The sequence below is a fragment of the Benincasa hispida genome, chromosome 8 (assembly GCF_009727055.1).
Source record: "Benincasa hispida cultivar B227 chromosome 8, ASM972705v1, whole genome shotgun sequence".
In the NCBI taxonomy this organism is placed as follows: domain Eukaryota; kingdom Viridiplantae; phylum Streptophyta; class Magnoliopsida; order Cucurbitales; family Cucurbitaceae; genus Benincasa; species Benincasa hispida.
This window is the reverse complement of record NC_052356.1, coordinates 3580077-3594410: the sequence shown is the minus strand read 5'-3', so window position 1 is coordinate 3594410 and position 14334 is coordinate 3580077. Positions and strand designations below refer to the sequence as shown.

Genomic DNA, 14334 nt, shown 5'->3' with positions numbered 1-14334 from the left:
TTTAGAACGTAAAAGTGACTATTTTATGGTTCAGTCTTATGTAAACTCTTTACATATGATGCCCCCACTCACATATCTCTATATGAATGATTCAGGATCACATCGTTTGTACTAACTACAAAGTGGGTCGCATCCATAGTGTCCCCAGAACAAGGCGTCCAAACTTATTTATATACTATAGACCATTTTGGCTATACATTTGAACTTGATCTACATTTATGTCACTACATAAAGTTCAAACTACATTAAATAGTCTTAGGATCTTAGTTTATTGGATTCAAGATTACAATTTCAATAACAACTTTATTGAAAAACAAAACAGAATATGTTTATTAATTTACAAACTACGAGTTTTAGGACATAAAATTCAACAGACTCCCATTTGGACTAAAACTCCTAGTGGAGTATCACAATGTTGAATTTGAGTGAGAAACATATGAGTACAATAAACATATGAATACAATAAACTAGGGCATATACCAAAAGTTCTCCAACTTGTCCTAGTTTACAAACTTCGTAGACCTAAACTCTGTAGGTAACCTTCAAACACTTTAGCCGTGAGGGCCTTTGTAAAAGGATCGCAATGTTTTGCTCAGAAGATATCTGGGTCACTACAATGTCTCCACGATGTACAATGTCTCGGATCAGATGGTATTTGTACTCAATATACTTGCCGCGCTTGTGGCTTCTTGGTTCTCTTGAATTTGCAACTGCACCACTATTATCACAATATAGGGTGATAGGCAGACGCATATTTGGAACGACTTCCTAATCTGTCAAGAATTTCCTCAACTATATTGCTTCCTTTGCTGCTTCGCAAGCAGCTACGTATTCAACTTCCATTGTGGAGTCATCTATAAAGGTTTGTTTTACGCTTCTCCATACTACTGCTCCTCCGTTAAGAGTGAACATTGATCCAGATGTAGACTTTCTAGCATCTTTATCAGTTTGAAAATCAGAGTCAGTGTATCCAGTAAGGATCAAATCCTTAGTACCATAAACGAGTATGTAGTTCCTCGTTCTCCTAAGATACTTGAGGATATTTTTAACGGCAGTCCAATGATCATATCTAGGATTGGACTGATACCTACTGACTATCCCTACTGCGTAGCATATGTCAGGCTAGTACATAACATTGCATACATCAGGTTCCCTACTGCGGAAACATAGGGAATGCATCTCATATCCTCAACCTCTTGAGGTATCTTAGGTCATTGATCCTTTGACAAATGAATTCCATATCTGTAAGGTAACATATCTCTTTTGGAATTTTGAATCTTATACCTAGACAACATTTTGTCTATATAAGTTACTTAAGACATGGCTAGTGTTTTGTTCTTGTAGTTCCGAATAATCTAAATCCCGAGAACATACTGCGCATTTCCTAAATCTTTCATTTGGAACTGCATTGCTAGCCATTTCTTGATGTCAGTTAGGTAACCTACTTCATTCCTAATGAGTAGAATACCGTCAACATATAAAACTAGAACGCTATAGTAGAATTGACGATCTTTTTATAAACACAAAGCTCGTCAACATTCTGTTCAAAGCCATAAGATTTGATCGCAGTATCAAATCTTTATTCCAAGATCTAGAAGCTTGTTTCAACCCATAAATGGATTTTTGAAGCTTACAAACCTTTTGTTCTTGACCCTGTGCAATAAACCCCTCTGGTTAGGCATATAGATACTCTCCTCAAGATTGCCGTTTAAAAAGACTATCTTGACATCCATCTGTCAAATTTCATAGTCATAAAAGGTGGCAATGGATAAGAGTATTCTAATCGACTTAAGCATGGCAATGGGAGAGAAAGTTTTTTCATAGTCCACTCCCTCTCTCTAGGTATAACCCTTTGCCACAAGTCGAGCCTTAAAAGTCTGTACTTTACGAGCTTGGTCTCGTTTTCTCTTGTAGATCCACTCACAACCAATTGGTTTTACATCATTTGGTTGATCTACAAGTTTTTAGACAGAATTGAAGTACATAGACTCTATTTCAAGGTCCATGGCTTTGACTCACCTATCACGGTCTACATCTTTTATCGCCTGTTTATAGGTCGATGGATCCTCTATGCCGTCATCAGGTATGACGACTTGTGTTTCTGTTAAACCCAAGTAACGATCAGGCTGATGAACAACCCTCCCACTATTTCGAGACATTCTTAACTCTTGAGAAGGATGTGACTGATCAGATATACTAGTTTTATCTACTACTTTAGTAGATGAACTAGTTCTATCTGTAGCGTCTTTGAAAATTTCATTCAATACTAGTCTATTGCGAGGTTGATGACTTCTTATGTGGTCTTCCTCTAAGAATGTGGCATTTGTCAATACAAATACCTTATTCTCTTGAGGATCGTAAAATAGACCACCTTTTGTTTCTTTTGGATAACCTACAAATAGACATAGTTTTGAACGACGTTCCAATTTTTTTAGGATTTTGCACCAACACGTGTGTCGGGCATCCCCAAATTCTAAAGTAACGTAAACTGCCTTTACGCCCTTTCTATAGCTCATAAGGTATTTTTGAAACACTTTTAGAAGGAACGTTATTCAAAATATAGACAGCAGTCTCTAATGCATGTCCCCAAAAGGAATTAGGTAACTTAGAAAAGTTCATCATTGAGCGAACCATGTCCAACAAGGTTTTGTTTCTTCTGTCAGATACACTATTCTGCTGAGGCATATTAGGTGCAGAGAGTTGTGACTTGATTCCATGTTTTATCATATAGTCCTGGAATCTTAAGTCCATGTACTCCCCACCTCGATCTGATCATAGTATCTTAATTGTTTTACCTAACTTATTCTCAACCTCAGCTTTATATTCTTTGAACTTTACAAAAGAATCAGACTTGTGATGCATTAGGTAAATATGACCATACTTTGAATAATTATCAATAAAACTGATGAAATATTCATACCCACCTCTAGCTTTGACATTCATCGGTTTACAGAGATCCGAATGTACAAACTCTAAGGGTATTGTGGCTCTGAGACCTTTTCCAATAAAAGATTTCTTAGTCATTTTTTCCTCAAGACAAGACTTAACCAGGTCAAACAGACCGATCCATAACGTCTGGTCAACGTGCGCTAACGTAGTCAATGGAGATGCAGGTTGTGTCGGGTCGACGGAACACGTGGGTCGCGAGCAGGCGAGCGCGTGAGGCGGCGAATTGGGTCGGATCGCGGAATGGGTCGAAGCACGAAACGGGTCGAAAAATTTTATCGACTACTGACGTGTGCGAGGCTTCTCCGAACCAGGTCAGAGCGCTGCTCGGGTCGAGTCTAGGAGCTTTCTTTTCGGGTTTGGTGGCTATTTCGGGTCTGTGAGCAATTTTTCTCAAATTTTGCTGTTGTCCTCTTTCCCGGAATCAAGAAATTACAACCTAATTTCAACTCTAATGACTCCAACAAATTTACAGACCATTTTTCACACATTAATGCTTATAAACATCTAAGCAATTACAAATTTCCACAAGAAATTTAGAGAAATACAATGCCAAAATAATAATAAGTCCACTTTAGTCCATATTTCACTCAACACTTGAATAGAAAAGAAAAAACACTCACCAAAAGCAATTGAGCGTAATTAAAGCATGCTCTGATACCACATGATGGAACACGAGACATATGCAGTGGAATAAGGATCTAATCACACTCTAATTGTTTTTAATTTAAAGGAAAAATACATGCAATTGAAGAAAAAAATAGTAAATTAGAAAATTACCTTTGAAGCTCCCGAAAACCGCTTTTCCTTGCTGAATCTTGACCCAAATTCTTCCGGACTACCACTAGAGTTGACCTACTATCCTCTGGATTCAGAACCAGATTGTGAGACCCAGTGGATGAAGAAACCGAGAGAGAGAAAGAGATGGAAAAAGAAAATGGAATTTGGGTAGGGTTTGAGTTTTTTTTCCAGCCCAATTTTGAAAAAAAAAAAATGGCAAAATGTCAATACCTTTTTCATCCAAATTGAAAGCCCAATTTATAGAAAAAAACCATGCAACAATTGCATGATATAAATTCATAAAAACCCAATACCTAGAATCCACTATCTAAGTGGGCTTAATGTCTCTACTATAAGCCAACATCTAGCCCACTATTTTATTAGTGAAATTATCCAACAAAAGTTTGGATTTTCCCACTAACTTTAGTCAAATGACAGTCATTTTGTCAAAGTCAAACTTTGACCAAAAAGTCAACATTTTGACTTTTTATGATTTTTTCCGTGTTGTCTAATTTTAACCTCCCGAGCATGAATCCGCATTCATTTTCTCGAAATTCAAATCACATTTGAATATAAGGCCGGTCAAAGTTTGACTTTTCAAAGTCAAAAGTAAACTCTTTGACTTTTTACATCTTTTACTATTTTCATTATTTCCGAGCTTCCGAATATATTCATATTCTTGATATTTAAATCACATTTAAATATATCTCTAAACTGAAAAACTGACCACTATATCACATATACTTGTCGGTTTCTCTCTCTTTTCCTAATTCGAACAATTCGAATTATTCTATCATACTGTTCTAAGTTTATTCCACATGAGCTAGTAGAGGAACCTAATGAACCTATAGATCATGGGCTCCAATGATCCGAGATTAGCTGGCTAAACTCTTTAGACGAAGCTAATCAACATTCGTTAACTAATGGGTCATTCTACTATAGTCCCGTAGTTGTACTCCCCTCACTATAGATATATTTCTGTCTATCTGATATAACCATGATTAGTAAGCTAATCCTTCATAGGTTGTTTGTAATCTTGGTTGGGTCATAAAACCGTTTTACCCCCAAGACTACATCTTGTTCCTTAAGTTCCCCTGATCCTCTAATGAACAATTGGTTTAAGGTCCAACCTATAAACTGAATCCCTTTCGAGCCAAGGAGAGAGTGGGGCCCATTGTTCAAGATTTTATTGACGGTATTCTACATAATAGTCTATAAGGATCTTATCACACTAAAGGGAACTACCTATCTACTATCCCTATAACGGGTAGGAGTGAATTCTGTCTTGCACCCTATGTTCCCAGCTATCCACCTGATTTTACCCCTGAAATGAGAGGCTTATTGGATCAGCGATATTGAGCTGCCCTCACCTATACAGATCTAAGGATAATTCCAAGCGAACAGGAGTTCATAGTTAGCTCAGGATTAAGATTAAGTTACTTAGGTCATCAATTAACGAAATAGTCAGTTTTATACATTAAAAGACATTTAGAATGTAAAAGTGACTATTTCATGGTTCAGTCTTATGTAAACTCTTTACATATGATGCCCCCACTCACATATCTCTATATAAATGATTCAGGATCACATCGTTTGTACTAACTACAAAGTGGGTCGCATCCATAGTGTCCCCAGAACAAGGCGTCCAATCTTATTTATATACTATAGACCATTTTGGCTATACATTTGAACTTGATCTACATTTATGTCACTATATAAAGTTCAAACTACATTAAATAGTCTCAGGATCTTAGTTTATTGGATTCAAGATTACAATTTCAATAACAACTTTATTGAAAAACAAAACAGAATATGTTTATTAATTTACAAACTACGAGTTTTAAGACATAAAATCCAACATTTGGTCAATTTATTTTTATGTTAATTTATTTTTTAAGAGACCAAAATAGTTACGCTTTTAAAGTTCAAGAACTAAAATGAACCCAAAACTAACATTTTGAAAAATAAAATTGAACCAAAATTGAAAGTATATTGAATCTTTCATAGGTGTAAGAACTAAGAGTGTTAAAAAAAAATCCGATGATCTGAAAAAACCGATCAACCAACCTAACCCGTGTGGTTTGGGTTAGGTTATCAAGTCATTTGGATTGGGTTGGGTTCAAATAAATGAAAATTTTCTGAGTTGGGTTAGTTCATGGATTCATCTAATATATCTCAAACCAACCCGAATACATTATTAACTTTAAAACATTTTTTATTATTATTTATAACATAATTATTTATACATATATTGATTTTAATTTTATTTAATTTTAATATTTTTTAAATAATTTATTCTTCAACAACTCTTAAAAGTAGTTTCTTTGCACTTTAGAAAGCAAATTTTCATTAGAAATTTCTTTTTAAATAAATGATCCGATTAACTCCAATCCAATCCAAACATTTCATGGTTGGGTTGGGTTGAGTTGGTTGAGTTGGGTTAAGTTCATTTTTTAATAAGTGTTATTTGGGTTGAAAAAATTTATAACCCGAACAATTGGGTTGAGTCTAAAAAATCTTTCAACACAACCCATGAACACCCATAACAAGAACCAAAATAAATTAAATAAAAAAAATTTAGGACCCAAAATAGTATTTAAACCTAATTATATTATACACATTTAAACTCTGTTCTATTTTATTTTGGTAGTACAATGGAAAATAGGAAATTCAAGCTACCAACATAGTCATACATGTGGATTATGTGGGAAGAACAAATTTGTCCACCAATCAAAATGGAGAAAAACAAACTTGAAGAAACAGACAAATCAATTAGATAAACAAATCACAAACTTGAATTAAACACCAATAATCTTATACTACGTGTAATCCATAGCTAAATTAAATTACCCATTTGATTTCAAGAACTTTTGGTGACAATGTCCATTGGATAGCAACCCAACACCCTGAAGAACGAAATGTATTCCTTCAACTCCGCCATGGCTTCTTCACCTCTCTCTTCCGCCATTGATGCCTCAAAGTCCACGTAGAACACGTACTCAAACCTCTTCACCGTCTCCGCCACCCTGATCGGACAGCTCCGGTACGGCCTCGACTCGATCTTCGTCAAGTTAATGTTCCTCACCGCAAACGCCGCCAGCACCTTGAACAGAGCCGGCGTTCCTTTCTCCAACGCGAACACTATGCTCGTCTTCAACGCCCGATCCGCTTCCGGATTTACCGGATCTCGCGCCAGAACCACGAATCGCGTCACGTTTCTCGAATCGTCTTGGATTCCGTTCGCGAGGATTTCGAGTCCATAGAGCTCGGCGGCGCGTGTGCTTGCGATTGCAGCCGTATCGCGGAGGTTGTTGAGGGCTATGTGTTCGGCGGCGCCGGCGGTGTCGTCGAAGGCCTCACGCGCGGCGTTGAGGCCGAGTTTGGTGAGAGTTTGTTCGCATTGAGCAAGGGCTTGAGGATGAGAAATGACTCGCCTGATGGATTCTGGTCGGACTCCTGGTAAAGCCAAGAGGCAATGGTGAACCGGCAACTGAACCTCGCCGATTATGTGGAGGCTATGGCGGAGGAGAAGATCGTAGTTACGATGAATTGAACCGCCGAGGGAGTTTTCGATTGGAAGAACTGCTAGATCGGCAATGCGATTCTCCACAGATTGAAACGCCGTCTCGAATTGATCGCAGGGGATGGTTTCGCAGTTAGGGCAGGCTTTGGCGACGGCGGCTTCAGAGTAGGCACCAGGAACGCCTTGGTATGCGACGTGAAGCTTCTGAGCGTCCATTGGAACCGGAGACTAGTTTCCGGTCACGGTGACGGAGGCGACGGTGGAGCGCTCGATTTGTTGCTCTGGGTTATTACAATTTACAACCTGGATGGACGGAAATAATGGTAGAGCTATAGCTCTTTTTATGCTAGAAAAATATGAAAAAAAAAAAACTTGTGTTCCCTTTGTGGCACCCAATAAAATTCTAACATCTGGTAAATAATTTTTTAAAAAAATATTATTTAATATTTTTATTTGTATATGAGAAAGGGGAATGCACGTCCTCAAATATAGCGCACTTAAAAAAAATATTATCCAACCTTTTAATTTAAGGTCAAATTCTTTGACCTTATATGGACATTATTTATAATTAATATTGAGAACAAAAAAATATTAATACACTTTAAATTTTAAAACGTAAAATTATTTATGAATCAACTAATGAAATGATCAAAATCAGGTGTGCTCACATGAAGTTTTTGGAAAAACATATTTCGTAGAGTTGAACTTGAGTTAGTGTTGATTTGATGTAATGTGATTCGATTTCTATTACTTGATCTTCTAATTCTCTCGATTGAATGAATGTGTTTGACTTGAACAAGAAAAACACTTGTTAGTGAATTCTCTCTGGGTTAATACAGAATTGCTAATCCTTTGGGATGAGAGGTGCTCTTCTATTTATAGGGTTGGGCTTTATGGACTTGGACCTAGTTGGCCCATGGGTCTAGACTTGATTGGGCCATAGGTCTGGCTTTTGGCCTAATTAATTGGATTTGAATTATTTTGTCATTTTAGAACCAAATTAAGCCCATATTTGGGCAGACCAACGTCCAAATTATAATGCCAAATTGAACGAAATTATTTTACTCTGAAAACACGTGACATCATCGGAATTTGTCTTCAATTTCAATTTGGGACACGTGTCAACTCTTAACTAGTCACAAATTTGATGATTTTGACACTTTGTGACGTGGTGACCCATGATTGGTTCGAAATTTCTCCTGGTGAAAACAAAAAACAAGCAACCTAAATTCATTTACTAAAAGATGTTAACCTATCTCTTAGAAAACAAAAAAGGATGATGTTAATCTAGTTGCAAAATAACATCGGCAAAAATGATGATGTTGAGGATTATGCTACCAAAATGAATATAATGCAACTAACATGATCAATATACTTTCATGAAATCAAAGGTTGGATCTCCATCTATTGTTTATATCTCTCTAGTCGTTGAATTTAAATCTATAAAAATTGCGCTAAGCATATAATTAAAAAAAGATTTCTAACTTTTAAACATTAAAATGTTGTCATTTTATATTTGGAAGAGCATCCCATGGGAGTAAGAGCTGTTTGACAAGAGTTAGAGGTAGAGAATGGAAGATGAGAGATGTATTTCCATTTCTGATAGATTATTGAATTTAGAATGACAAAAGCTTTAAGTCCAATAAAAAAAGAAATTGATTTTGAGATATACTTCGTACTATCAACTATGATATCAAAGTTCATAAAGGCCAAATAGGTATTCAGTCCAATAAAAAGAAATTGTGATTCAATGAAGAATGGTGAATTCAAAAGAGGTATTATCTTAAGGTGACATGTTGAGAACCCTACGATGGAAAAATCAAGGGATCTTACACTCCTTATGAGATAAATGAACTTCTCCTCATATTGTCAATTGGTTTGTATATCAATCTCTTAAATATTGCATGTAGAGAGGATTTAGAAAAGGAAATATTTTCCAACTAAGATAGAAATAAAGGCTTGAAATATGAACATGAATTTCTCTTAATTTTTAAGGAGATTGTGACAGTAACAGAGTGATTCAAAGCTGGAGTAATCCATAACAACGTAGAGATTTTGCTAAATAAGGAAGGAGTTTAGTAATTTCGAATATCAACTTTGACTATTTTTTTCTTTTTCAAAACATTGTAGGCTGTCAAAGCCTTGTGTGCTTGATTTTCTGTCTAATTTTAAGGGTTAACTGGTAGTTGTTAATGATCAATGTAAACAACTCATGTGCTAGTTGTCTGAACATTTTAAGTAATTTACACGTAAAAGAGATCTATTACAGCTTCTTGTCTTTTTTCTACAAATCGCACAAGGAGTCAAGAATTTATATCATATTGGCGTGCAAGTTTTCAAAGAAAAGTTGGGATGTTTTTTCTTTCGATCAATGTTAATATGTTTGGTGTTGGCAGGGACAACTTGTCTGTGACATCCCACAAAATTTTGTTCGTAATGTAATTTCAGCATTTTCTAATATTTGAGATCATTTTTTAATTTTGAAAATTTAATTGGATTACTAAGATTATTGAGAAAGGAATATTTCAATTTAATTGTTTAATCAAAGGAAATTTGTGGGAATTGGACTTTATGTCACACAAATTTAATTTGAAATTAATGTCAATAATTAATTTCATTTTGTAAGGGGTTATGTGTAATGACCCGATCCCCTAGGACTTAAGTTAGGTCGTTACTAAATACATGCATGCATGAAACTCAAAATGACACTCGGTTATGGCGAAATAAATGGTAATTAAATAAGGCAAGTTCAAAATTCTTTCATTAAATTCAAATATTAAAACAATAGTAGGGTACTCATAAATCATAAAGGACAATAAATAAGTCTGAAAAACAATTCTTAAAAGTAAGTTTTAAACATCAAAACTAAAAGTTAAGAGGAACATGAAAAAAACTTTAAATCTACATGAGCGGAAGCGTAAAAACTAGCCCCAGTGGGGCTCGATCACGAATTCCGCTTGTTCATCGCCAATGCATCTCTATCCTTACCTGAAACAATAACATGAGAAAGAATGAGTGAAACAACAACATGAGAAAGAATGAGTATAAAATACTCAGTAAGTAAACCCACTATTGGGGTCAGGCTGGGCATCTATGTCCTCTAGATACCCACCTCTGGTGAAACATATAAACTGCTCTAGTCCTCATGGGACACATATGCACATGAAACAAGAAGGAGACTGAGTCCTGTTTTACTGTAGTTAAGTATGCCCACTACCTCTGGTGAATCCCAAAGGAGACACTGGTGAATCCCGAAGGAGACACAAACTGGTGAATCCCGAAGGAGACACAAACTGGTGAATCCCAAAGGAGACACAAACGGGTGAATCCCGAAGGAGACACAAACTGGTGAGTCCCAAAAGAAACACAAACTGGTGAATCCCGAAGGAAACACAAATTGGTGAATCCCAAAGGAAACACAAAATCTAATGGTATCTAACTAATCAGACATTTGCACAGTCTTAACATCATAATCATCACTGTACGAATTTATGACATACATATAAACCTCAACATCATGGCTCTACAACATACACATATACCTCAACATCATGGTTCTACAATATACATGTATACCTCAACATCATCAGATCAAATACAACCATGGAAGCACATACCATCTCATACTAGCATTCAAGTGTCTATGTGCATAAATAAATAATTCAGATATCATATATCAGAACATACTTTAATCATGTTAGTCATTCTGCCATAACCTTCCTTTAACATGCTAGCATACATCTAATGTCTGGCCCATGGGCAGTTCCAGTAGTAAGATTACTTACCTCAACTTGGTAAAAAACGCAAAACAAAATCTCCTTAGAACTTATTTAGCACACTTGAATCAACCTAAAGTTACGACTTGGTCCAAGACAAATTCCGATACTCGATTTAATTAGCCAATCTGATCATGAATTAAATCCAAAATCAATAACTTAATTTTCCCACTATTACTCTCAATCCAAAAGAATAACCATCCAACAACTTACAAAACTTAACGATCTTTATCAATTTTTTGCAAAACAAAATGGTATCTAGGTGGATGGTCAATGCCTCAAAACTTCCAAACCTTGAATCTAAGTTTCAAACCAAAGAGAGATTATTAATTTAACCCAAAATCAAAGGGGTGAACTTCACCTCCCAAATTATAAGAAAAAATAAGTCTTACCCAAGGTTTTCCTCAAAATTTCGGCAAAGATCGGGGCAATGGCGGCCGACGGCGTGTCGACTTGTGGCTACCATAAATAGGCAGCGTGTGTTGCTGTCGGACGACATAAATTGTTTAGGCTAGCGGCTGGTAGTGAGGGTCTTGCATGAGGAGGGTTTGCGAGAGTGAGAGAGAAAGGGAATTTCTAGTTTACAGATTTTATTCAGTAGTGATTACGAACAAACTAGGGCTTCAAACAACGATCCAACCGTTCAAAATGAAACTATATATGTCTCAAACAAAATTTGAGCACGATCCAACGGTTCAAACTTTGAAAATAGATAATTTTGTGGAAGCTGTCGCTGAACAACCGAATTGTTTCCCAATTTTTGACCTCTTTTCACTCTCATTTAATTACAAAAATATCTCAATTCTTTTATTTTTTCCAAAATTTGAAAAGATAAATAAAATATTTTATCATAATATCTCCAAAATCTCCAAAGATTCTATTAAATTTAGAAATCAATTAACTTTTCAAATTATCTTAATTTAGGCTTTAAAAACCAAAATTAAAGAGCATAACATCCATCAATTTGATACAAATTAAATTCTTCCAAATATTTAAATCAATTCAAAACCACATGAAATTAATTATCTCTTTTAATTTTTTAATTTTTTTTAAGTTGGCCTTAAAATCCAAAATCAAAGGGAAGCAAAATTCAATATTTTCAAGATAATCAGTTTGAATTTCTAATCAATTAAATTCAATTTAACCAATAAAAGTTTTTCAATTATTTCATTTTAACCCCAATTTTCCAAATAAAAGGGAAATTTAAACTTAATAATTTTAGATAATTAACTTAAATTTTCCTGAAATTCAGAATGTTACATTATGTCTCCCAAATTTAATTTGAAATTAATGTCTAAGAATTAATTTCATTTTGGAAGGGGTTATGTCACACAAATTTAATTTGAAATTAATGTCAAGAATTAGTTTCATTGTGGAGGGAGTTAGTTAAATTCTTTGTGAATTGAAAATTTTAAGGGAGAAAGGGAATAAAAGATGGAAGCAGGCTCTGATTGAAAGAAGATTTTGGAGATTGGAATCTTGAGAGTGGTTGTTGCTCAGGCTTCGTTGGGGAATTGAATTCAAATATTGATTATTAAAGACTACCGCTTGGATTGGTATCTGATTCTAGTATCGAGGTAAGTAATCTTATTACTGGAAACTGCCCACGTGCCAAGCAATATAGTTATGATTTACTGAGGATTGTTGATGGTTTGATGTTTATGTATGTGTTTGTTGATATGAGGATTTAAAAGATTAGATGCGCCTAGAGATATTTGAATGCTAGCATGATTTGAGTATATTATTATTCTATGAGATTCTATTTGATCTGAGGATGATGAGATGTATATTCATGTTATGACGCCTATGATGTTGCAGTAGTAATAGCTTCCTCACTATTAGTTAGATACCCACTAGAGATTGTGTTTCCTTCGGGATTCACTAGAGGTGGTGGTTTTCTCTGGGGTCCACTAGAGATTGTATTTCCTTTGAGATTCACTAGAGGTAGTGCTTTCCTTCGGGATTTACCAGAGGTTGTGTTTCCTTCGGGATTCACCAGAGGTGGTGTTTTCCTTCGGAATTCACTAGATGTTGTGTTTCCTTCGGGATTCACTAGAGCTGGTGTCTCCTTCGGGGTTCACCAGAGGTTGTGGGTCCTACATGACTTACTAAAGGTAGTGGGTATACAGTAGGATGAAATTCAGATATTCATGTGTATATGTGTCCCATGGGGACTAGGGGCGTGGTTATGTTCCATAGAGATAGGCATTTAGAGGACATACTTACTGAGTATTTTATACTCACCCTTTCTTATGTTTATGTTTCAGGTAATGGTAGGAACACGTCGGCGAATGACAAGAGGAATCCATGAACGAGCCACTGGGGACCAGTTTTAATGCTTCCGCTCATGTTTTAAGAGTTCTTTTATGTTTTTAACTTTCGGTCTTGACATTTGAAACTTATCGTTTGAGATTTGTTTTCAGACTTATTTATTTCCATTTATGACTTATGGGTATCCTATCATTTGATTTTAATATTTGAATTTAATGAAAATCTTTTAAGTTACTTTATTTATTTAGCATTTATTTCACTATAAAAAGGATGTCGTTTTAACTTCCATGCATGCATGCGTTTAGTAATGGCCTAGCTTGAGTCCTAGGAAGTCGGATCGTTACTTTGTCCCCCTTGGATCAAGCTAGGCCGTTACTAATACTACCTGTTTGGAGAAAGAAGTTTTCACTTGTGAAGATTGGAATCCTTATCGAAGATATTCTTTTTATCGGGAACTCTCTGTTAATAATACTACCTATTTTTTTTTTCGTGCCTTAGCTCCTTTGACTTTCTGAAATTATGTAGTTTTAGATTGTATTCTCTCTCTCATTTGTGAGGATAAGGTTAGGGAGTAGTTGGTCGTAGTGTTTACCATTGGTTTTAGGTCTTTTTTTTCCCTTCCCCAGCCTAGGTTTGTTTAGCACTTCACAGACTCACGTGGCTGACAATCATCCCTACTATCATTTTTTTTTAAAAAAAGATAATCCCTAATATCAATTGGTGAAGGATATTTCAATCCACGAATAATTTAGTACATAAGGTGCTTATGACTTCTAAGGATCTATGTTTTATCCTCTATCTGAATTTTTTTTTTTTTTTTTTTTTTAAAAAACTCAACCTGAAAATTTTAAAATTAAAAACAAAAATCAAAGCAAAATTGAAGATACTATTTTGTCACTCTTTTTTTTTCCCTCTTAAATCAGGCTAATTTAGAAAACTACTAAAAAAAATTGCATGTTATTGTAATAAATGTTTGTAAGATAAACTTAATAATAACAATTATTATTAATGAAAACTTGCAAAATAAAAAATTCGAAT

At 35.2% G+C, this 14334-nt stretch overlaps 1 protein-coding gene across 1 annotated transcript; it reads right to left on the bottom strand.

The window, feature by feature from the left end:
* Window positions 1-6388: 6388 nt before the first annotated feature.
* LOC120082669 (arogenate dehydratase 3-like) lies at window positions 6389-7650 on the bottom strand. Its single transcript, XM_039037929.1, has one exon. It carries the CDS (start codon window positions 7463-7465, stop codon window positions 6587-6589), a length of 879 nt encoding a protein of 292 aa, XP_038893857.1. The 5' UTR covers window positions 7466-7650; the 3' UTR covers window positions 6389-6586.
* Window positions 7651-14334: the final 6684 nt, after the last annotated feature.